The following is a 25,812-nucleotide window of genomic DNA, read 5'->3' as shown; positions in this document are numbered from 1 at the left end:
CTAAAGTTCAAGTCACCTACGGGGTCAATTCAAAAACTGTCTATCTATCTATTTTTAGCTTTCCTTATTCACCCAATGGGTGAGCATCAAATAAAGGAAAGCTAAAAATTATCGGACTTTGTGACTAGATTTAAGTTACAACTCCTAAAACCCCAAAAGTAAAAAACCCTCACCCAATGGATGAGCATCAAATCATTAAAGCTAAAAATTATCGGACTTTAACACTAGCTTTAAGTTACAACTCGAAAAAGTAGAAACTTACGGTTTTCCACCAGGTACGGGTCCTAGAGGAACAGGTGGAACCCTCATTGCTCCATGAGGATCGTAAAGTGATTGAGGTAATGAGGGACCTCTTGGTGGTCCATAGCCATTATAACCAAGCATATCCATGTGAGGATGTTGACCACTCGGTGGTAGATGATGAGAAGGTGGTCCAGGTGGATAATGAGGATACACTCCTGGAATTGCTCCCGGAGGCGGTGGTCCCTGATGATTTTTCCCTGACACAGTTGCCTTCAAACTACCACTTGACGCTGACGTTGGTGTCATTGGTTTTGAAATTGGGGTCGTTGGCTTTTCCCGTTCCTCCATTTTTTTTGCCGACGGTGTACTGGCATTGCTACTGGTACCACTTCGCGGTGAATGTGGCGGTACATCCTTCTTCGATTGAATACTCGAACCCAGAGGCGGAACACCCACCTTGTCAATGCCATTCTCACGCGGTGAAGAGGTGCCATTTACAGCCGGACTCGCTGGATCTTCACTTGCATCATCAACCACTAAATCCTGATCGCTCTTTTCTCCGTCACTCTGCACATGATAAAGCAAATTTTCCCTCTATTTACAAATTCTAATCTCTTTCCAAAATGCTTGCTTTCGGTTCTCAAAAAATTATCAGAGGGGAAGGACCTGAACCGAACGGTAAAAATTTTAATTAATCAATATTGTCACTCCTTAAAAGTTCTTAGAAGGTGAAAAGATTTTTGTAATTTACCCAATCGAAAAAACCCCAACGAAACAATAGTTCCCTTTAAAGAATTTCACGAAAGTAAACATACCTTTAAGTTGTAAAACGATTCATTACCCCAAATAATAATTTGATTGTACCAAAAAAATGTTTATAATGAAATATTTATTCAGGCCGTGAGAATAAATTGAAAGCCTGCTCTTTGGTGCCACTGCTTTCTGTAATTCTATATCGGCGTTGAATACTGCAATTTTGCTGTTTGCAATGGATTATTATCGTAATTGCAGCCGGAATACGTCGCCTGTAGTCAACAATTCAGTCACCGCACGACAGATTAGATCTTGGCATGAAAATAATCAAGAAATCTAAGACGTCATTTTGAAAAGAGTGGCAAAATAGCCCTCCACGACAAAGTATCTAATCTGTTTATATATCTCGCTTCAATGTTAAAGAAAGAAAGAAAAATTGCGGTCTATACTTAAAAGTGGCTATGTAGCAATTTTACAAGAGACTATATTTCAACTTACGTGATTAGCGTCTTTTTCATCTTTTTTCATTTTCTTCATGGCATGTATAGAATGATCATGATGATTTTGTATATGATGAGAATGATGTTCTTGTGGTGTCCGTGACCTACTGTATTTGTCACCTGGCGATATAGAACTTCTCTAAAACATAATAGAAATAAAACCGGTTTTAGAAATTTTTGTTCATTCAATAAAAACACAATTGTTTTTTAAACCCTTTTTCTTAGAATCAAAATAACCGATAATCACAACAACAATTACTTATACCGTGTAAAAAAATTGGAAAAAAAAACAGACGTTAAGACAGACAGAAAGTTCAATCACCGGTGGCAGGAACGTGATGTCGAAGGGAGTGTTTGGCAAAACAAAAAAGAAAGAAAAGGGGAGATTCTTTAGAAAAGAAAGAAAAAGAGGAGGCTTCTCACGGTCGAGAGACGAATAAACAGAACGTTTCAGGTCGTCGTTTTTAATACCTAGACACACTCGGCGATTCACGCGTCCTAGCGTGCAACTTTGGCTGGTAATAAGGCATAATGGAATTCGGGATACTGAACGTGGGCGTGAATAATAAGAAGAAAAAAAAAGAACAAGTGCTTCGAGAGTAGTCTGAAAAGAAAATAAGCTGCTGAGATGGGGAAGCAAGGAGTGAGAACAAAAAAAATGATCATCCAAGAGAAAGAGGGCAAAAGAAAAGAAAGAAGAAGAAGAAGAATCGGGTTAGAAAAGATGATAATGATTATAAAGCAGGAAAGCGGAGATTGCAGTGTGGTTAGCAATTTTACATTCAGGAGATTTTTAAACACGCCTAATATTACATTTAACGAAATTTATGTGAGAATTTCTTTTTGGTATTTGTATGCGCACAATTTGGTGCAAAAAAAAATTAAACAAACAATAAAAAGAAGATAAATTACATGTTTTTAGCGACGTAGAACAAATCGTTACCTTTATACATTCGTGTAATTTTATCAAAATTAACATATACACGTATCATCACTGGTGGTAATTAATTTGTTAAAGGAATGTGTGATTATATTAATTATTTCATCTCGATGGAAACTTATCAAAGAAATAAAAGTTTCTTTTAATTCTTTCTAGATAGTCACCTCTTCGTGGATAGTCGATTAATAATTAAACTATAAATAGAAATAAGATAATATTATTGCTACTCTCTGAGCTGTTTGACTCGATTGGCATTCTTTCTGTGGAGAGGGAAACTCGACGCGCTGATTGGCCCTTACCGTCAGGGAGGGGATTCTTGTTTACACTGTTCTTTCGGAACATATAAATAACAAGTGTTCGGTCAACTTGCTCTCAGTTGTCACAAACTTACCTAAGAGGAAGGACGTGAACCATAAATTAAAAATTAACCACAAAAGTTAATTTCTTTTCAAACAAAAAAAAAAGATTTTTGTAATTTATACAATCGAATTTTATTTTACTGATTAGAGGGTTGCAATAAAAATTTAATTTTTCCCTGAATTCGCTCACCTGTAGCAACTCTGGATTAACGCTTACAGACATAGGTATTTTTTTTTTTAATTAAACTAATAATGAATTTCTACCTTCATGCTTTGAAATCTTAAAATACACAGTGCAAAGGATTCCAGAGGATGAAATTTTAATCGCTACCTGATAATTGCCATCTAGAAAAACTGACGATTAAAACTATTAAAAAAAACTTACATACCATTCAACAAAGTTAAATTCACAAACAAAATATAATCGCAGATACAATGTGAAGAACAGTATGAAACAATGTTTTTATTAAATATAAAAAAAAGTCCGAGAAAGAAGGAGACAATTTAATAATAAGAGAGAAAATAGCGACGACTACGGTTGGAATTTCGTGAGAGAGAACGTAGTGGGTCATTTGGAAAAAGAACTGGCGCTTGTCATTGAGGGACTAATGTAAGTCCATTCCATTGAAACACGAAGTAATTACGGTCAGGCAGGCGGGCAGTAAAGAGGAACATGGCAATATTATCCATCCCCCCAAGAGAGAAAGAAAGAGAACCCAGCAACTAGTCACATTCTCGTTCAAATTCTCATTCTCGGTAATATTACCATGGTAATACAGCCGTCTCAGATCACCGCATCACTCCGTGAGGGAATGAGAGAGGAAAAATAAAAAAAAGGAGTATATATATATATAAAGAGTGAGACAAGGTTGGGTCCGAGATACGTGGACTGAGGGGAAAAAAAAGGTATGAGTAAGAGAGCAAAATAGAATGGCGAGAGAATGAGAGGGCGTCGATGGGCGTTTCGCGGTCCCGCGATGATTACAGACTCGGCGAACCTATAATACGGCATCTTTCTACCCTCTTTCTGTTCCTTCCCTTTTTTTATTCTCGATTTTTTATGTTTAATTCTTTTTTTTTCACCTCATTCTTCTAATATTTTCACTCCTCTCGTTTTTCTGCGCGCTTCTTATAGCCCCCTTGTCCCTATCATCGTTATTTCTTATGAGGGACCTATCTCATCTTATCGCATTTCATCTCATCTTTGCTGCTTAGGCCTTAGAGTATTACTCTTTACAGGCAGGTACTTAAACTCTCGTTTCTTTATTCTTAGACGGCGCCCTTGCCAATGTCTACTTTATGATGTGGCTCTGCTATAATAAGTTCGATATAAATCGACTTTCCCCCACGTCTCATTCTCAGTTGATGCTTATATATGTATGTATGTTACGCCGTTGAACACGACGTTTACATCGCAGTAAACGAGCTTTTTTTTCGCTTCCGATAACAATGTATAGTTGACCTTTACTTTGAAACCGTAATCGTGAAAAAAAAAGTTTCTAATTTCTCATTTTCTTCGAAATTATTAAAAATTGTTTTGTTTCTTCTGGTACTACTCGTCACTCACTCTCTACTGAATCTGCTAGTTTGTGATTTAACTTTTTACGTTCACTTATAATAATAAATTAATATACATTTTAATTAATTTAAATGTTTGTATTTTTTATCTCCTTTTTCGTCACGATCCTAAACAATTGTTTTATATATTTTTTTTATTAAACAATTGTTTTTAACAAACAATGCATTTTATGAAAAAAGACAAAGTTTATAAAATACAATTTTTGATCCACATGTGAGTGTTTTTGTTTAAAACTTGTTTATAATGCCTTATCAATAGAAGTATTTGATTAAAGGCCGCTAACAAGCACTAATTAACTTTTATTTCATTAAAATTGAATTGATACCAGAAATGGTAAAAAAAAATATTTTTTTTAAAATGCAAACCTGACATGTTTAATTTGAAACATGCTAATTAGTAAGCAAACGAATACTTTTTTTTTATTCTCCTTCATTTGCAGCTGTTTTCGATTATTTACAATTCCTCCAACATATATCATTAAAATATTTATATAAATATATGTCATCCAGGTTCAATTTATTAAAAGTAGTGAATATTTACAGTATTTCAGCGTATTTTCTTCTTTTATTTTAATTACGAGAGTTTCCCGTAGCATTTACAATTTTTCCCTTTTATGAATAAACTACACTTTTGATTCTCACTTGAAAAGTTTGTCATATAATTCAATATTTCAATATTCGTTTCAGTGAAACCATTATTGTATAGTCATAAATGTTATATAAAATATATAAGCTCTTTTGGTATATATACAATTAGATCCGTATTTGAATGATTAAGAGGTAAAACGGCAAATTAATAATACTATACAAGCAGACGCTAAAAATCGTATACTAAAAATAAATACATATCAATTTAAATGAATATTTCTCTTTTATCATTGAAATTCATTTTGTTTGCTCGTTTTCAATTTTTATTATGATGCATAAAATTATTCTCTTATTTAAACGAGTGTATTTGCTGTTGCATTTTCCACTCAAACTGCGTTATTCACAGTTTACACTAAAGTAAATTTTTTTCTTTTCTAATTAAAAAAAAAAAAATTATTACTGATAGCATTCAAAAACGTGGAGTGGGAAATTTTGATGATTCCTACAATCACGAGGCACGAGTTAATGAGACCTAAAAATTTTTTTTTAAACACCAAAGCGAATTCACTTTAAAATGAATGTTGCAAAAATTGTGAAAACGTGAAAATTAATGTTGGAATACATGCATATAAATTACAATCCCCAAAAAAAAAAAAATTTACCACTGTCTGAAATACTCACATGTCTCTCCTCGTTGGAACTGAGTCCTGTAACAGAAAGCGTGAACGAGAAGAGAATTAGTTTCGGTGAATTTAATGGGCGTGACTGCAAATGTAATTTTCGTTATTATTCGCTTGCACCCGGAATTATAAAGGGAAATGACGAAAAAAAAGAAAAAGAAGAAAGTTGGAGGGAAAAAAAAAATGCTGCACACTCGAGTCAACGCGGTTATAGCGTCGAGCCACCGATAGAATGTTAATAACGTTGCCAAGCGGGGCATACGCGTTCTCGTATAAATGATCTTCATGCATATTTATGTGCTTTTCCCTCAAAACCGCCGGTGTCCGCTAACACGGTGGTGCAAACACGCTCTGAAAGCGGATACCGCTTTGAAAATTTTCAACGAAGCGTTCTGCCGCTCGACCCCGCTTTTCGTCAAGAGACAGCAATTTTTTTTATTTTTTTTTATTTTGCAACCCTCTCCTGCCACCAATTCGTTCTCGGAATGCAAACGGGATCAAACGATGGAGAGAGAAAAAGAGAGTAGTCGCTCGCACTTACTTATATCGTTCCTGGTAACCGAGCCTCGATTAATTATCAAGTCCCTCGTAGCTTGAATCTTTTTTTTTTGTTTATATTCTGAGTTTTTTTTTTGCTATTCGTTCGTTGCACAAAGTGTGCAAAGCACGAACTTTCTATTACGCGACGCAGAGCAGTTACTCGGATTTTTCAATGGAAAAATGGTGAGGCATTAAAAGTGAAAAAATATATGAGAGCAGACCAGGAAAAATCGAACCAAGAGTGCACCAATCTCCATTCACTTAGTTTTGATTTCGTTTGCATATTAGCCTTGCAATCTAATTTTTCTCTGAGTACTTAACATTTGAATAGGTGTTTTCAAACTTTGATTACTCATAGGAAATGTTGCTTAGCAATTCTTGATTCAGATATATGACGATTCAGTAATGTTACCCGTCAGTAACACCCGTTAAAAAAAGTACAAAAAAGTGATTTGTAATTTACACAATCGAATTTAATTCTTATGGGCATTAGGATTGGGTGATCAAAATAAACGAATTAAATTGTCACGGATTACAAGACTAGGTAGGGCTGATAAAATAATACATACAGTACGTACCTCCGTTACTTTTGAGATCATCAGGTTGCCGATGGAAATCTGATTTGCCAAGCATTGATAATGGATGGCTGCCAGGTGTTCCCGGTGTTGCTGGTGCTCCTGGATTTAAGCCAAGTCCCAAAAGTTGAGCCGAAGCGGATGTTGGCATTGAGATTCCAGGAGGAATGCCTGGAAGTGACGGAAGTCCCGGATGAGGACCCATTGAGGCACCAGGTGGTAATTGTTGGGCGTGCATCTGCTGTATCATTCTCGGTAAATCGAGCCTGGGTGGCTAAAATCAAACAAAAGGTATTGTTTTCATTTTTTTCGTTCGGATGTTAAATATTAATTTAATAACGATATCATGTTCTCTTTTTTACATGGAAACTATACTGTTTCTAATTTGAATAATATCCGGTTTTTCTTATAAAGGTGATTTGGTAACGTGGACAAAGAAAAATTGATATATACTTTTCCCTTCCCTAACTTTTAGTCGACCTTAGACAATTTAGGAACACTATCTACAGATGGATTAGGATTACTCTAAGCAATTGTGTCCTGGGGTAATTCAGTCTGTGATAAACCTTCAAACAGGTAACACCTCTAATTCTAATTACCCTCTCCATAAAAATAAGGCATTTGTAATTAACACAATCGAATTTAATAGTTTCTAATTTGAAAAATATCCGATTTATTTATAAAGGATACGTAAGTTACAGTGCTTTCCTTTCGGTTTGGACAACTTTTTGAAAAGTGGTGTGCCTTCTATAAGAATGTTTTAAGTCTATGGTGTATGATACCATCATCAACTTTAGATGATTTGGTGACATGAACAATGAAAAATATATATGCTTCTCCCTTCCCTAACTTTTAGTCGACCTTAGACAATTTAGGAACACTATCTACAGATGGATTAAGATTACTCTAAGCAATCGTATCCTGGGGTAATTCAGTCTGTGAAAAACATTCAAACGAGTAACACCTCTAACTCCAATTACCCTTCTCATAAAAATTATTTGTAATTAACACAATCGAATTGAATAAAGTATTATCACATCACTAAATAAAGTTTGTCGAGCAAATTAAGAAATCTGGTGTACAATGTGTAACTTTTCTGTAACGGTTCGTAATGTTAGTATAATTTAACATATAAAAATTATACATTTAGCGCATGTATCATAAACCTTTTTGCTTCGATAAAACTTACACTGTCCGCATTTACAAGGATAAAGTGAACGCCTTACCGTGTCAATGTCGTGTATAAGAAATTATATTGCTCGAGAGTCCAGAAACAGTATAATAATATATTATACGCTGGAGGGTAAGCAAGGAAACGTGTTACTCGATACTTTCCAGAAGTTAATACTTGAGGGAATTACGGACTACTCCCAGCTACATGTGTATTTCGCGATACCAACGCGCCTTGGGATACCCAACCCTTATAACGATTCGGCCACGCCAACCCCTCTTACAATAGGAAAATAACTATCGTACGCAATCGCTGCAACAAGCGCCTGGTGAGAGGGATTATTTCATATAATCCTGAATAGGCGCACCCTCGTTTCCTTGGAAGCCAATCCCCGAGGCCTAAATGCCTAAGTGAAATCCATGATAAGCACGATTCGAGCGCGTAACGAGTTTATCGTTAAGCGCAAAAAAGGGGTCCTTTTCCATACTTTGTGGGGTGGAATATATTGCTGAAAATACTCGACTCGCACACCTCTATTACGGAAAAAAAAAGAAGAAGAGGAAGAGAGAGAGTCTTTATTTGCCTGGGAAACACCATCTGTTTTTTGTTCCCGATTCCCCTAGCTGACAAAATTAGTCCAATTTGGGAAAAAGTTGGTACATAAGAGTTCTTTATATCTTTAGTTAATTATAAACTAAAGTAGAATCAAATTAATATTTTTTCCAAAGTAATTTTATAAAAAGCAAGAAGAGTGAATATCTTTTAGTGACAAAAAGGCACTGTAGGTAAATCCGAACACATTGAAAAGTTAAAAATTTAAAATAATGAAATTCTTGACATGAGGTGTATTGGAAGGACATGTAATGCGGGAGGCAAATTAACGCAATGAAACGTAATAGTATCTAACGAGGCTTAACTCACCGTGAATAATACGATACAGGGTAGTTACCTCATTCTACTCTAGGTGAGGGGTTCCGAAGCTTTTGAGGGGGTTTTGACGAGAGAGAGAGAGAGAGAATGCACCATATGGAATGGCAGGGTGAATTCAAACACCAGGGACTGAATATATTCCATATGTGTTTCTCTGGCAGTATTATTAAACGAAATATTGATTCAAACTCCACTTTACTAAGTAATACATATTCATGGTACCCAGAAACTTTAATGTATCTGTCACTCTACTATTTCTCTCTCTTACTCGTTCCTTTCTTCTCTCTAAAATCCTTTCTTTCTTTTTTTTCACCCTGCGCCATAATTGTCCTCTACAAAACCACTTGAAACGACTCTCAACCCCTTTTTTTACTTGGACACTCGTTTTCTCGCGATGATAATCGTTCTTGGTATACATATGTAGAGGTGAATGTACCTTCTGCAGGCATACATCTGAATAATTTGGCACCCCTATAGGATGTAGCTTTTAATTCACCCCTTTTAGATTTTCTTCTCAGAATTCTAGATAAATGCACGTTCTTAAAAATTTAACATATTTTTTCAGAAAGAAAAAATCTTTGAATAGTAAAAATAAAGAATCGATAGGTTTATAAATTTAATATAAAATAATTGTACATTTCTTGGGAAAGGAAAATGCCAATTATAAAAATAACTTTTAGAAGAGAATACTGCCTTCCCCTTTCCTAACTTGATCGAACTTTGACGACATTATCTACAGATGGATTAAGATTACTCTAAGCACTTGTATCCTGTCTGTGGTCCTGGGAATTCAAGGTATGATTTTTAATTCAGTCTTTAAGAAATCTTATTCAAACGAGTCACACTGATATCTCCAATTACCCTCTCTATAAAAATATTTTTGTAATTAACACAATCGAATTTTATGAGAATTTTTTAATAACATGTATATATACAGAAAGAAACAATTATAAGTTACAATTATAAGAATAACATTTAAAAGAGAATACTAGGCGATTTTAAAGTTCTAAATTAGTTAAATTTAAAATTTAATTTTCTTTTCAAATAAGTTGAAATCAGAATACTGCAAACACTTTAGGAGATAGCAAAAAAATTAAAAGTTAATATTTCAATATCCATTGTAACTAAAAATATCTTCAATATTCGCTTCTTTATATAAATATTTAAAGACAAAAAAAGCTCTTTTACTTTTAGCTACAGAATTCTGCAAGAATGTATTAATTTAATCCTTTAAATTTTCAGAGTTAAAAATGTAAACTTTCGAACGAAAAAAGATTGGTTTTAATGAAATAAATTTAGAAGCAGCAAAGAAATGTATATTTAAATTTTTATATTGGTCTACTTTTAGTATGCAAGGATATTTTAACTGTAAGAATTGAATGAGATATGGCAAAAATAATGAAGGTATGATTTTTAATTTATTTAGTGAGAAACCCTCTTATCTGCCTAGTAACACTGAAAACTCCAATTAACCTCTCTTTAAAAATACGTTTGTAATCAACACAATCAAATTAAGTGGGCATTTTTTTATCAAAATGTACGCACATCCCGAGATGAAATTTTCAACTTATATTGGCCCATAAAAATCTAATTTAAAATTGATTCACACCTTTTAACGATTGTTTGACCCTTATGGCATTACTTTAACGTTTAATAAACCTTCGATTGTATATTTCCAACCCTAAAAGAAACCTTATGAACCTCAAAAGAACTTCTTAATTTTTTGATTCTGAAATAGTCAACCTTACTTCCTTTCCTTTAACCCTAACATACATTACTTTCTTCTTCACCAACTTCGTTTGAATCTAAAACATAGATTTTTGAATCTCCTTTGTCCCAAAAATATCATTTTTCGTTCCCGAAAACAGACCATAAAAATGGGACCAAAAATTGTTAGCAATCCTAAAGTAAGTGTTTAAAGATGTTTAGCTTAGTGGATATGAATAAATATACACAAAATATAGTTTTGGGATTTCCAAATTTCCCATCTAAAAATTTACTATAGTAAAAACACAACTATCACATAGCCTAAAACTCATATTGCAGTTAGTTTTTCGTCAACTACGACAAAGTTTGCACTCACTTTTTAAAAGTGTCGAATTTGATTTAAACAAAATTTATGTAATAAAAATATAAAATAGTTATTATCGTATCAAGGGCGCAAAATAGGTGATCTCGCCAAAGTCGTAATCACCTTTGCGCCCATGTTGCGAACATAATTTTTTGTCCTAACTGCATGAAAAATATGGCATCTAGGGCACGAGCGAAGCGGGCGCAAAAGTACAGCAAGCGGGCGTAAAAGTACTTTTGCGCCCGCTTGTGTGACGTCAGCGGGCGTAAAAGAACTTTTGCGCCCGCTTCCCCAGCCCCGGGCGAGAATCAGTTACTTTGCGCCCACTTTAAGTGCCCGAAATGACATACTTTTCGTGCAGGTAGGACAAAAAAACAATTTTGTGCTTGTGTTGTGGGTGACAAGTAAGATAAAAACTATCAAGGAGTAGGTGGACTATAATGAACAGAAATCAAAAGGTTAATTAGCAAGAATTGTAATGTTTGGAGGTAAGTGATATTTATTTTGTGTGATAATATTAAATAACTTCAAATATCACGGGGTATTAGGCGTAAAAACCCAATATCCATTGTTAACCCTACTTTAAAAAAATTATTTGAATCAAATGTTATATTACTGAGGCAATTATGAAACGATATTATACCTAGCATTTTCGCATAGTATTAAATATTTTGTATTTAGAACAAATATTATAAATTATTTCAACGTTGTCTCCAGATCATGACAATAAAAATTACCGCTGTATTAAATGACAATATTACCTCAATATTTCCAAACATCGACACTACAATGTTGCCATGCTTTATTGCTTCAAGTCGAATATAACATTTGCAAAAATATTGGCAATATTAATCTATTTTATTTATTGTTTAGAATGGACAAGAAGATTGTTAAATGGACGATGTAAAGCTGACAAGGGCCGATTATATCAACATCATGAATAAAAAGATTCCAACAAAATATATATATATAAAATACAAAAAGAAAAAAGAGCAATAATATAAAAAAATTCGAATTAAGTGAGAAACTTAATAATAATGTTTTAACGTTTAAAGTTTAATTTAATTTAAAATGTAAAAACTATAATTGTAAAAGTACCAGATAAAAAATTAATAAATCTGAAAAACGTCATTTTCTTTTATTTAATCCTGCTTGGCAATAAAATAGGCCAATAATTATGAAAACACTCCAGACGCTACCTTAAGTAATCTTAACCCTACATGTACGTGCTTCATTAACAGGTATAAATCGCACTGTCGAACCTTCTATCAAACTTTTTAGGGCGCAAAATAAACCTTACAACACTATAATCAACCAGAAAATAGGAAAAACTGGACGAAAGTGACAAAATTTAGCCTGATTGTAGCTTCGTTAGGAGCAAATATCTATTATAAGTCATCGGTTTCAAATGAATATTATAATATTTTTAAGGGGTAAAGAATTGTAGATTCAAAGCATGTTGAAAGTAGACTGAAAATTTTGTCTCGGGATGTTTTAGAGTTTATATAATTACTTTAAGTCGCGCAATCTTGTTACCTTAGTAGGATTTCTTATAATTTTATATTACTTTCACTACAATTAGATAAATATTTCGATATTTGACATCCAGTGGAAAGCCTCCATGTAGGCAAATTTTTATTCTATACACATCAATATAAAGAATTTTACGGAGAATAAAATTTGCTCGCTATTTCACATTCTGTTGTAGTTGTAGATATATGTATTGTATATATTATACTGAAAGTACATACATATATATAATAAAGCGCTATGATATTTATATATTATGCAAAGAATCTTCTTTGAGTGTGCTCATGATTTACCTGCTATTGTACATAGAGAAATGCCTTTAGAAATATATAAAGTAACATACAGTATACAGATGCTGTATTGAAACTACAACCTCGAAGACACTCCTCCCCTCTATAGAGGGGAGGAGTGTCTATATATGGTGCATGTCGATTTGAAGTGACGTTGAAAAGCTCGCGTCCATATTCGATTCGTTTTTCAATAAAACTTCCCCAAAACAAGTTTCCCCGCAATACATTTCAAATAAACATTTCATAATAATAATAATATTCGTGTATGTTTCTTGCATTTTGACGTTTCAATCATTTTTTTGCATTGAAAAATATAACACACAACTGAAATAATAAAGAAAAGGGATAATTAGGAAACTATTGTTACTAGCTTACGTAAGCAAGTTCATCAATATTTACTATACTTTACAATTCATTTGTATATTTTTATAACTGTGTATTATTTTTTTAGCCTCGTAGAAACGATAATGTATCATTTTTATCGTATGGCATTGTTTAATGTAATAAAACTTTTGAGTTAGAAACATATATTGATTAGATAAACACTTAGTAAATTATTAATTGTAAGGCACTTTACATAGAGTTGGAGAACAGAATGATAAAAGTTTTGTAAATAGTCGGTATAAGTTTAGTTCTGTCCAACAAGAAAAATAGTTGAGGGAATAAATTATTTTATAATTATAAAATAATATATTTCTATATCGAGGTGGGATATACTAGTTCTCGCAACCGAATTTAACCTCGATAATCGAAAGTTAGATTTTTACCAGCATCAGTTCATTACTCAGTGTGAGGCAGTCAAGTTCTGATACTACATTTTTGGGGATAAAAAAGATTTGTAATTTATACAATCGAATTTTATTTTGATGAAATGAATTATTCCCTTGCTTTTGGTATGTAAGATAAAAATTAAATTATTTCCAGTAATTAAATTAATTTCCAGTCTTTGTATCAATGAACTGTATCCCCTAAATTGTATTTTAATATCCCCTAGTAAATTAATATTGAAATATATAATTTTTAACATTAAAGTAGAAGTAACGTTCCTTTTTTATCTGGATTAAAGATAGGAATCTCCTGAGACTTGTATTTTCTTGACAATATATAGCTCTTCCATTGTTCGATTCATGTAGTATATAGAAATATAAATTATGAAAACTAATATTTCTTCCCAACCAAGAACAGTATATATACGTATATCGATCGAAATCGATAACAATGAATATTTTCTCTTTTGTCTTTTCAAAGACATAACTTGTATCTATTTCCAAAGTCTTTTGCCATTATGATATAAATATTTAATATGTAATGATACGAATTTGAATTATTCAAGTGAAAGTTATGGAGGTAAATAAAATAATATTAAAAATATGAATATATATGAAAATTATTTTGTTTTTTTTCAGTGTTATACTAATAGGCAACTAGTTGCCTCTGAGGTGTGATATATATCGAGAGTGAAAAGTTGCCGACAACTGGAAATTTTATTTACCAGAAATGCTTTGGGGGAGTGCCTAATAAATTTATTAGGCGACGTCGACTACGACGACGACGACGAGAACTCGAGATACTTACGAGTTGGAATTATTCACGTCATGCCAAGGGTGTGGGAGAGGAGAAGAGAGAGAGAGAGAAGCAACTCGGAACTCAATTATGCGAAACGACAACCGAATGCCAATTTCACTCGGTGCTTATCGCTGTAATACACGCAGACTACGAAATAAGTCTGGTCGGTGTCGAGTCGGTGGACCGCGTTGAATTTCAATGCACGCTTCGGTGCATCATCCGGATCCTGGATGGCCTGGATCGATTGACAATTATTATCACAACGGTCGTGCCAGTCGTGCCAACACGGATACAAATTAACGGCGACATCCTTCGAGAGATTCGATTTGGTCATTAAATATAATTTCTACCTCGGCTATCATTTCCTCCCAATATTATCGCCATAATATTTATTAATATTTTATTTTCAATTTTATTCTAATTGATATTTTATTTTCAGGGAACTGGATGTCGGGAGACTGAAGAAATATTTCGGAAATGAAAAAGAGTTTTGTAATTTATACAATCGAATTTTATCAAAGAAGACTATTACTTATCCTGAACACTGCAAAACTGTTATACCTTTCCCTTCCCTAACTTTTTTTGGTCTTAGACAATTTAGGAACATTAACTACAGATGAATTAAGATCCCTTTAAGTGATTGTATGGTCCTAGGAATTCAAGGAATGATTTTTAATTCAGTCTGTAAGAATACTTCAGCCAGGAAGCACTGCAAACTCCTGTTACTCTCCCTTTATAAAAATGATTTGTAATTTACCCAATCGAATTTAATCAGAAACACTACTTATTGCTTATGATTAAAAAACAGTGATTACAAAAAGAATTTGTAATTTACACAATCGAATTTTATCTTAAACACTAGTTTTTGCTTCCAATTAAAAAACACTGATTATAAAAAGAATTTGTAATCTACACAATCGAATTTTATCAGACATTTAATAATATCAGGGTTGCCACAGGTCAGGGAAATCAGGGAAAAGTCAGGGATTTTTTATTAAAAGTACTGGAAAAAATTACGACGAATTCTAAAAAAATCTTCTATTTTTTCTACTTTTTAAAAATAATTTATTTTAAATAACTTAATTCTATTGAAAAACTGACATAAAGTTATTACTTATAAATCATTTAATAAAGTATTTTTTTTGAAGTAATTTCAATAAAATTGATATTATAATATCAATTTTATTGAAATTAGTTTCAATTTTTTAAATTTTAACGCAATTCTTTAAAAGAATTCAACTATTTTGACAAATATGAAACTTCTTTCTAGAAATTAAATTATTTTCATAAATTAAAAAAAAAATTTTCGACAACATTTTAATTATTTTTATTAAAAAAAGCAAAATTCTTCGCTGAAATTCAATTATATTCAGGAATTCGTATAAAATTCATTGGAAAATTCGATTATTTTAAAAAAAAACAAGATCACAAGAATTCAATTATTTTCAATATTAATAAAATTCTTTGAAATTCAATTATTTTCAAAATATCTATAAAAAATTGTCAACATTTCAATTATCTTTATTAAATGAATATCAAAAATTCTTCGAGAAAATTCAATTATTTCCAAGCATTTTATTAAAATTCATTGTAAAATTCAATTATTTTCAAAAATTTTAATAAAATTCATACGAAAATGTCAATTATTTTCAAAAAATTTCTATAAATAACAAGATCAGAAGAATTCATTTATTTTCAAAATTAATAAAATTCTTTGAAATTCAATTATTTTCAAAAAATCTATAAAAAAATTGTCAACATTTCAATTATCTTTATTAAATGAATATCAAAAATTCTTCGAGAAAATTCAATTATTTCCAAGCATTTTATTAAAATTCATTGTAAAATTCAATTATTTTCATAAATAATAGTAATCACCAAAAGAATTCAATTATTTTCAAAAGTATACAAAATTCAATTATTTTCAATATTCTATTTTATTAAAATTTCCCAGAACAATTTAATTATTAAACAAAAAATTTTCATAAAATTCAACAGAAAGATTCAACAAATTATTTTCAAAAAAATAAAAATTTAACAGAAATTCTATTTAAAATAGAATTTTCATAAACTTTTTCAAAAAAAAATTAAATGTCTTAAAATTTTGCATAAAATTCTTCGCAGTAATTCAATTAGTTTCATAAATAATAAATTCAATTATTCAAAAATTTGTTGAAAAAATTCTATATAATATTTTAATTTTAAGAAACATTCAATTATTCAATACATTATCCATATGTTTGTATTTTTAAATAATTTAATTCTCGAAGAATTTTCTAATAAAAATTGATTTAAAAATTAATTTCAGTTAAAGTTTTAGATAATAATTAAATTTTTTGACTACTAATGATAATTTTTAGAAATAATTGAATTTTGTAAAGGTTTCAAAATAAAATCTTTGAAAATACTTAATTTTTTATATACACATATTTAATTACAAATTCTATGCAACTAATTTTCTTCAAAAAGTTTAATCGAAATTTTTAAAAAATTATTTTAAATTTCTATTTTCTAATGTGCATTTTAATTGAATAATTTCGGAATTCTTGTAATTTCAGGTAAAATTGAATTGTAAACAAATGGATTTAAAAATTCTTAAAAAGAACTTTTTTGAAAAATTATTAAAAATAATAATTGATTTAAAGAAAAGAATTTTATTTCAAAATTGTAGAAAATAATTATTTAATTATGATGAAAATAATTTTTAAGGATAGTTAGAGTAATAATATTTTTATAATAAATTTAATTTAATGAAAAAAAAATTTTTTATTTAATAATAAATTAAAATAATGATTTTATTACTCGGACATCTTTAATATTATTTGTAAAACATGAAGAAATGGTTCATTTTGAGTCGAAGACTCGGAATAATCAATTTTTTTATGTTTTAGTTTACAAATAATATTTTTATCAGTTATTAAATTTCGAAAGGTTTAAATTTGAAATTTTTGCAAATCATAATTCCTGTGGAAAAATAATAATTAAATAGTATTTATTTAAAAATCAAGTTATTGGTGTTTTTGAATAATTTTACAATTAATCCAATAATTTTTAGTTTAGAAATCAGGGAAAAAGGAAATTAAATTTTTCTGGCAACTCTGAATAATACATTAAAGTTTTCTTTTTGTTTCTGTAAATTTTAGTTTAGCGGGAGAAATTTGTATGTAAACTTACCACAACAACGGATCCGGCGTCTGTCATATTAACTTGCCTCGCTCTTTCAACCGTATTGGCCACCTGCTGTTGATGTTCTTGCGAGAGATACGGTAAAATCTGAGCTATTACAGCATTCAGTCGTTTCGCTATTTCGGCCTGTAGTAAAAAAAAAAAGAAAAAGAGCATTTAAATTATTATTATTATTATTATTATTATTATAAAAGAAACTAAAAATTTAACAAAAAACAAGTTTTTCCCCAAAGAAAAATTCCCTCTTTAATCTTGTTTCGACTCTGCATGTGGCAACACATGTTTTTAAAGAATGCGGGGGGAAACTAAAAATAAATGTATTTTTTCGAATTAACAACTCTGGTGAAGAAGAGTTATATGTTTATGTGGGGGAGATAGAGGAAAATCATTATATTAGAGGAACAGTATTTTGAACCACTCTTGTCAACGCTTGCAATCATCTATTTTTGTTCATCTGTCTTTTCAAAAAGCTTTAGGTTGGTATAATCTAGAAATAAACATTGGAATTTGTGCCCACGTTGGAATAACGAAACGCTACATGAATTTTCTCAAATTTACTCCTGAGGGGGAGAAAAAATTTGTTTTAAAAAAAAAAGTTGAACGTTAATTATCCAAGTGGGTCTATTTGTCGTTACTTCCATTTTCTCTAAGTACCTTCCAAGCCTTTTTATTAAAAAAATATTAAAAGTGTCCGCAATATTTGATTTTTAATAATTCAAAATGCCGGATCCAATATGGCGGACACTTTTTAAAAAACTATTTTCTCACGACGCAGATTACGATAAATTTTATTTTTAAAATCACAATAGACATATTAAAAAATTATTCATTTATTTAACCTCGAGTTTTATATTCATATTATTATTTTTCTTTTTCAAAACTTTAATTTTAGGTAATAGGAAAAAATTATGTCTGTAAATAAGATAATAAAAACACGAACTGAGTTATGTATTATTATTATTTTTTTTTTTTTTTATTGAATTTGTGTGAGAAAAAAATATAAAAAAAACGACGGTTGATATAGTGGAAACGGGTGATGAGAACATAAAAATAACTTAACATAGATATAAACCTCTCGTTGGTACTTTTGACTTTTATCAGTCATCATTCTGAACTTTACGCAAAGATAAAAAAAGCAGTCTTCTGCTATTTAAAAGAATTTGTTCTCTTATATTTTTCTAAACAATATAAATTTTGTAGAAATAATAATAAAAAAAAAAAAAAAACTCTTACGTAGGTTTAACTAAAGTGAAAAATTTTCGTGTTAAATTGAAGTCTTACCTGTTTGTGTAGTTCCATATTTGACGTGTATGCCATTTCGTAATACTGTAAAAAACAAGAAGCAATATTTTATCATTTATTTTTTTCCAAAGCATTTATTATAAGTTCACCTGTTACAATATACACGCAATAATTCAATATTTACTCAAAGCATTATAAACCATTAAGATAAAAACGCATGTTTTATCAAGAAAAAAAAAATAATGAATAAACAAAATTACAGAAATTAATTTATGTATATTATTTCGAAATAATGAAATTTATAATGTGGAATTAAAATTATTATAAGTTAGGACAAATTTAAAAAAAAGTTCATAATTAAAAAAAAAGCAAAAGCGGAAGTTGAGAAAACTTTTTTTTAAAAACAAGAAATCTTCGTTTTCGATTAAAAATAAAAAATGTTCAATTGTACGTTAGTTTCGTATATCTAATTTAATAAATTCTGTCAGAATTTTAATCCATTAACGCTAATCAGAATATTCATGAAAAGAGAGACAGTAATGTAGTCGGTATAATTTTAAAAATTAATTACATCAGTTAATGTCGTGATTAAGGTCTAAATTAAATATTTAAAAACGACTTCCTGTTTTTTCACATTTCTAACAAATTTTTATTATTTTATTAACTCCTACCGAAAAATTCCATTTAAATTGAAATATTGTGATTGCAAAAAGAAAAAGAGCAAAATTGAAATTGGCGAATAAATTGTAATTGCTTCTTAAAAAACAGAAAAAAAAAACTCACCATGATGCAATGCCGCTGTAGATTTTCCTTTTCATTATTCTGCTTATCGTATTCGATTTTAAGACTGTAACAGAAAACAGAAAAAAAAGCTCGCGGTGAGAACTGCTTTTCAGAAAGTTAATAGCGTCATTATATAGCTGCAAAGTGGCTTGCTTCAGCAAACCGGAACCAAAGCGAAAGCCGGTGCGAGAAAAGTTTACAATTATCGCTCTATAAAAAAAAAGGAGGGAAAAAAAGAAAAATTCTCCTAAAACCGCAACCGATTCAAAATGGAATTGAATTTGTCACAATATAATAAAAACTATGCGTGATTTCACGATGAGAAAACATAGTAAAGTTATAACGATTTACTTCTTTTTATAAATAAAATTATTATCTCATAAAAATTTGCCATAAAATTAGGAATATTGTACCAATTGAAACGATTTAATTAAAAAAAAAAATTCGCATTTCTACTTTTAGGAAATTTCTGACTTTAGAAATAGATTGAAATTTTTTGAAATCGAATAATCGAAAAAGAATTCGTAATTAATATAATCGAATAAAAAAATAACGCCCACAAAAAGATAATAGAAAACCCGACTACAATTAACTTTTAAAGAACATGTAAGAACATGTAACAGGGTTGCCACAAAAATGTAATTTTGTTTTTCCCTGACTTTTCAGTTATTTCTAAAAATTCAGGCTATAGTGCATTTAATATTGAAATTATAATTTAAAATTTCAAGTAAAATTCATTATTTAATCAATTTTTATTAGACAATTTTTCGAGAATTCAATTATTTAAATAAAAAAATTAATAATTTATTAAATAATTGAATATTTCTTAAAATTGAATTTAAATAAAGAATTTTAGAAAAAGATTTGAAAATAATTAAATTCCTTCGGCCAATTTTCATAAAATTTTTAAGAATAAATTCAATTTTTTATAATTTCATTTAATAAAAAATAATTGAAATTCAGCGATAAGCTTTTGTTATTTATAAAAATAATTGAATTCTTACAACGAATTTTATTAAAAAATTTTTGTTAAAGAATTAAATTCCAGTGAAGAATTTTATTTTTGAAAATAAATTGAATTCCGAAGAAAAAATATTATTATTTTATGAAAATAATTAATTTTTTGTGAAGATGTTTATTCAAATTTTTTTTAAAAATAATAATTGAATTTCTCAGAATTTTTTAAAACTTTTTCAAAATAATTAAATTATTTTATAGAAAAATATCATTAAAAAATTGAAAATAATTGAAATCTGAATAAGACTTTTATCAAAATTTTTTTTAAGTAATTAAATTCTCGAGAAAAATTTTATTATTTATGAAAATAATTGATTTCTTGCTAAGAATTTTATTCAAATTTATTTTAAATAATTTAATTTTCATAAAAAAATATATTATTCGTGAAAATAATTGAATTTTCAAAAAGAATTGTATTGAAAATTTTATTAACTAAATCTTGTAAAGAATTTTGGCAAAAATTTTTTTAAATAATAGAATTTTTAAAAGAATTTTTATTTAAATTCTTCGAAATAATTGAATTTTTCAGAACTATTTTTTTTTCAATTCTTTGAATATTAAATTTGAATTCTTTCGAGAAATTTCAATTAAAAATTAAAAATAATTGAATTGGTTCAAAGAAGTTTATAACAAAAAAAATTGGTAAATTATTGAATTCCTGTGAAATTTCCATTAAAATTTTGGTTTAAACAATTGAATTCCAGTGAAGAATTTTATTTATGAAAATAATTGAATTCCGGAGAAAAATATTATTATTTATGAAAATAATTAATTTCTTGTGAAGAATTTTATTCAAATTTTTTAAAATAATAATTGAATTGTTCTAAATTTTTTAAAACTTTTTAAAAAAAAATTAAATTCCACCTAGAAATTTCATTAAAAAATTGAAAATAATTGAAATTTGACGAAGAATTTTATTCAATTTTTTTTTAAATAGTTGAATTCTGGTGAAAATATTTATTTTTGAAGAGAATTGAATTGTTGGGAAGAATTTTATTAAAATCTCTTAAATAATTGAATTGCTTCGAAGAATTTTATTTTTTACAAAAATAATTGAATTGTTTCAAAGATTTTTACAAACAATTTTGACTCAATAATTATTGTATTCCAAGGAAGAATGTTATATTTCACGAAAATAATTGTATTCTATGATCAATTTTATTATAATTTTTGAAATTTATAAAGCATTTTATCAAAATTTTTAAAAATAATTGAATTTTCGAGAAAAATTTGATTATTTATGAAAATAATTGATTTCTTGCGAAGAATTTTATTCAAAATTTTTTTAAATAATTGAATTCACATAAAAAAATGTATTATTTGTGAAAATAATTGAATTTTTTAGAAAAATTGTATTGAAAATTTTATTGACTAAATCTTGTAAAGAATTTTGCCAAAATTTTTTTAAATAATATAATTTTTAAAAGAATTTTATTTAAATTTTCCCGAATAATTGAAATTCTCAGAACTATTTTTTTCCAATTCTCTGAATATATTTGAATTTTTTCGAGAAATTTCATTAAAAAATTAAAAATAATTGAATTTGTTCGAAGAAATTTATAAAAAAAAAATTGCTAAGTAATTGAATTCCTGCTTTTATGAAAATTTTGTTTAAATAATTGAATTCTTTTAGATAATAAAAATAAAAATAAAAAAAATAAAGGTTTCGTATTAGAATTCTTGACTATTTCATAGTTCATGAGGCAAACAAAAAAGACTTTAAAATTCAATATTTTCTTTTAAATTCTAAAAATTTAATTTTTTCCAGCACTTTTAATAAAAATCTCTAACTTTTACCTGATTTCCCTGACTTTTCCCTGACCTGTGGCAACCCTGATGGAAAAGCCGACAGCAGCTTCTTTGTATAAATATATTTGTAATTTAAACAATCGAATAATTTTGATAGACCATTTTTAGGTGTCAAAGTATTTTTTTTAACATCGCCAGAGTGTTTGCAGTCAGAATTTAAAAATTCAAAATGGCGGAAAGAAAATGGCGGCTTTTTTTAAAAAATCCACAAATTTTTTTTTTTTAAATTGTTACTTGGGGTTTTGCTTGGAACTCGGAGAATTAAAAATGAAAAGGAATATAAAAAAATAAGCCTAATTTCACATTCGTTGAAATTTATTGACTGACTGGCATTATTACATTTCGTGTGTATAAGTCCCTCTGTGGAAGCATACTATCGTAAATCACTTATGACTTCGATTCTGTGGCCTCGCGTGCATGGAACGACCATTCCAGCTGCTATTGTTCCCGCGGTTTCTACAACTGCTTTGAAAAGAAAGAGCTAAGAAAAAGAGAGAGAGAGAGAGAGAGGGGGAAAAAAGAGAAGAAGAAAAGAAACCGAAAGGAAATATAACATGGTTTCTAGCAGTGATCAACCGAGAGAACACATCGCTGAACATTACCGACTGTTTGTGGTCTTTGAAATTGGAGTCGTAAAGTCACAAAAACAGTAAAAGGAGAAAAAAAAACAAGAAGTACACCGACTTCCAGAGAAATATTTTGTAATTTCAAATATTTAAAAGAAACGGAATAGTGTATTTTGAAGAATGAAAATTTTTTTAGTTTGCTATACAATTTTTAGTTAAAATTTAATTATATACTTACTTATGATACTGGGCTTGTAGAAAATTAAATTCATCCTTAATTCTGTCGCATCCTTCGATCACCGTGAATTTAAATGGCTGTCCAGGTTGAGGTGGAACCTGAAAAATAAAAAAAAATTATTTCAATTAGTTAAATTTCGAAAAAAAATAATTTTATGTTTACCTCGGAGGAAAGTTTTTTCAAAGTCAAAAGTGAAATATATTCAAATGAATAATTTTTCCACAGTTTTTCAAGAATTAAATTATTTAAAATAAATTCCCTCGATCATATCGCAAAGTGCAAAATAAATTCCAAATATAGATTCACTCTCTATATATATAATTTGCAAATTCGTGAACGAGTGCAATATTGCCAAATGAAATAAAGATCCCCGATTTTTGGATTAATGTACAAACACAAATAAAAAGATAAATAAAAACAGATAAATCTCCTCAAAGATACGGGGAGGTAACAGATTTATTTAAATCCAGACCTCATAAATTATTGCGCGCACACTGAGCGAAAGAGAAATTATATATTTGAGAATAAACCAAAGTATAGTAGCACATTTACTTCAGCATAAATAAAATTTTTATCGTTTTCTCCATGTAAGTACAACTTACTCTCACACAATAAAATTTATCATATTTTCTTTTATAAAATCCATTATTTCTTCTTTTTTTAATCTGATTTCAATTATATTTATTTCTTTATTTCGTAATATTTCTCATATTCTCTTTTAGTTGGCGGAGTGCTTCAATTTTCTGAAAGAGACAATTGTCTAATAAATTGGAAAAGTGGTCCGCCATTCTGACTCCGACATTTTGTATTTGAAAATTTAAAAAAAATCTACCTTCGAAATTATTTTCATAAGGAAAATTCAATTATTATTTTTTAGAATTTTTAATTAAATTCTTCTTCAACTCAATTACTACTTAAAGGCAAGAAAAATTTAGATATCCAAAGATTTGAATTTAAACTCAAAATTCAATTATTTCTTTTTTGCAAAAATTTTCAAAATTTAAATTATTGTAAAATAAGTTAAATTTTTTAATATATATATATATATATATAATTATTTATTAAAAATAAAGAAATTAACGAGGAATTTTAGTTAAAAACGCTAAAAAAAATTTGAATTTTGAAAAAGTTTCAAATTGCAAAAATTCAATTATTTTCAAAAGTAATAAAATTCTTCGAAGAAATTCAATTATATTAAAAGATTTAAAGAAATTCTCGTCAAAATTTCAATTCTCCTTATAAATAATAAAATTCTTCTCCGAAATTCAATTATTTTCAAAAATTTTTGGCATACTTTCAATTATTTGCAAAAATTTTCCTAAATTCAATGATATTCAATATCATCTACTATTTTAATAAAATTTTCCAAAAGAATTTAATTATTTAAAAAAAAAATTTTATTACAATTCTACGCAAACGTTTAATTATTTTCATAAATAATAAAATAATTTCACAAGAATTCTATTATTTACAATTTTTTTTTATATAAATATCTTCGCAATAATTCAATTATTTTCAAAAATAATAAAATTTTCACAAAAATTCAATTATTTAGAAATTAGAATATATAGACAAAGTTCATAAAATTTTTCTAAAAATAATTATTTACAAAGTTTTTTTTTTATAAAATTCTTTAATACTTCAATTAAATTTCTTGAAAGAATTTGATTTTCAAAATTTTGAATGATTTATTCTTCGTAAGAATTCAATTATTTTAAAAAATTTTTTATAAAGCTATATATATATTTATAAGAATTCAATGTTAAGAAACATTAAATTATTCAATAAATTATATTTAATTTATTGAATTTTTTCTATTTAAATAATTGAATTTTTGTAGAATTTTCTATGAAAAATTGATTTAAAAATGAATTTCAGTTAAAATTTTACAATGTATAATTGATTATTAAACGTGAATTTTTTTAGAAATAGATGAATTTTGAAAAAGTTTCAAATTGAAATCTTTATGAAAATCTGAATTTTTCATATTTTTAACTAACAATTCTGTAGAATTAATTTTTTCCAAAAAGTTTAATTTAAATTATTCGAAATATTTAATTAAAGAATTTCCGAATAATCGATGAAATTTCGTTAAATTAAATTTTAAATAAATACATTTGAAAATTTTCAGAATTTATTTTTTAAATTATTGTAAATAATAAATTGATTTAAAGAAGAATTTTAGTTGAAAATTCTAGAAAATAATAATTGAATTGATTTAAAAAAAGAAGTTATTGCTGTTTTCGAATAATTTTATAGTTAAAGAAATTCGTAAATAAATGTAATAGAATATTTTTTTGAGTATCTAATTTTATTTTTTTAGAGTAAACCGCAGAATATTCTTTATAGGGGAAAAGTGAAAATTTTGTTTGGAAATCAGAGGGAAAAGTTAGGGAAAAAGAAAATTAAATTTTTGTGGCAACTCATCTGATTAAAATAATTGAATTATTTTTAAAAAATTTTATGGAAGCTATATGATAAAAAATTTGAATTATATTTTTTTTTGAGGAAAAAAGGTATTGTGATGCTTGTATTTTGTTTTTTCCGGAAATGGAAACTTGGATATTGCAAATGCAGTTCAGTTCGCCAGGAGGTAGTTCATAGTTTTGGTTGTAGTGTGTAATCCTCGTGGACACCGCAAACATGTAATTAACACT

The 25,812-nt window shown here is 28.5% G+C and overlaps 1 protein-coding gene across 2 annotated transcripts in view; it reads right to left on the bottom strand.

Annotated features, from left to right (window-relative positions):
• Positions 1-25,812, bottom strand: part of LOC122506425 (protein groucho-like) — a 41,882-nt gene that overhangs the window by 2,129 nt on the left and 13,941 nt on the right. For both annotated transcript variants that reach the window (XM_043618589.1, XM_043618588.1), the window contains 8 exons: positions 23,156-23,253; positions 19,526-19,589; positions 18,782-18,826; positions 17,489-17,626; positions 6,760-7,030; positions 5,643-5,668; positions 1,495-1,635; positions 263-810 (listed from right to left, as the gene is read on the bottom strand). In XM_043618589.1, the coding sequence (XP_043474524.1) occupies positions 263-810; positions 1,495-1,635; positions 5,643-5,668; positions 6,760-7,030; positions 17,489-17,626; positions 18,782-18,826; positions 19,526-19,589; positions 23,156-23,253 (1,331 nt within the window). The remainder of the gene's footprint in view (positions 1-262; positions 811-1,494; positions 1,636-5,642; positions 5,669-6,759; positions 7,031-17,488; positions 17,627-18,781; positions 18,827-19,525; positions 19,590-23,155; positions 23,254-25,812) is intronic.

Source organism: Leptopilina heterotoma, unplaced genomic scaffold (genome assembly GCF_015476425.1).
Source record: "Leptopilina heterotoma isolate Lh14 unplaced genomic scaffold, ASM1547642v1 Lhet_42, whole genome shotgun sequence".
Taxonomy (NCBI): Eukaryota; Metazoa; Arthropoda; class Insecta; order Hymenoptera; family Figitidae; genus Leptopilina; species Leptopilina heterotoma.
The sequence above is the reverse complement of the archived record's forward strand: the minus strand, read 5'-3'. Positions and strand labels throughout refer to the sequence as shown.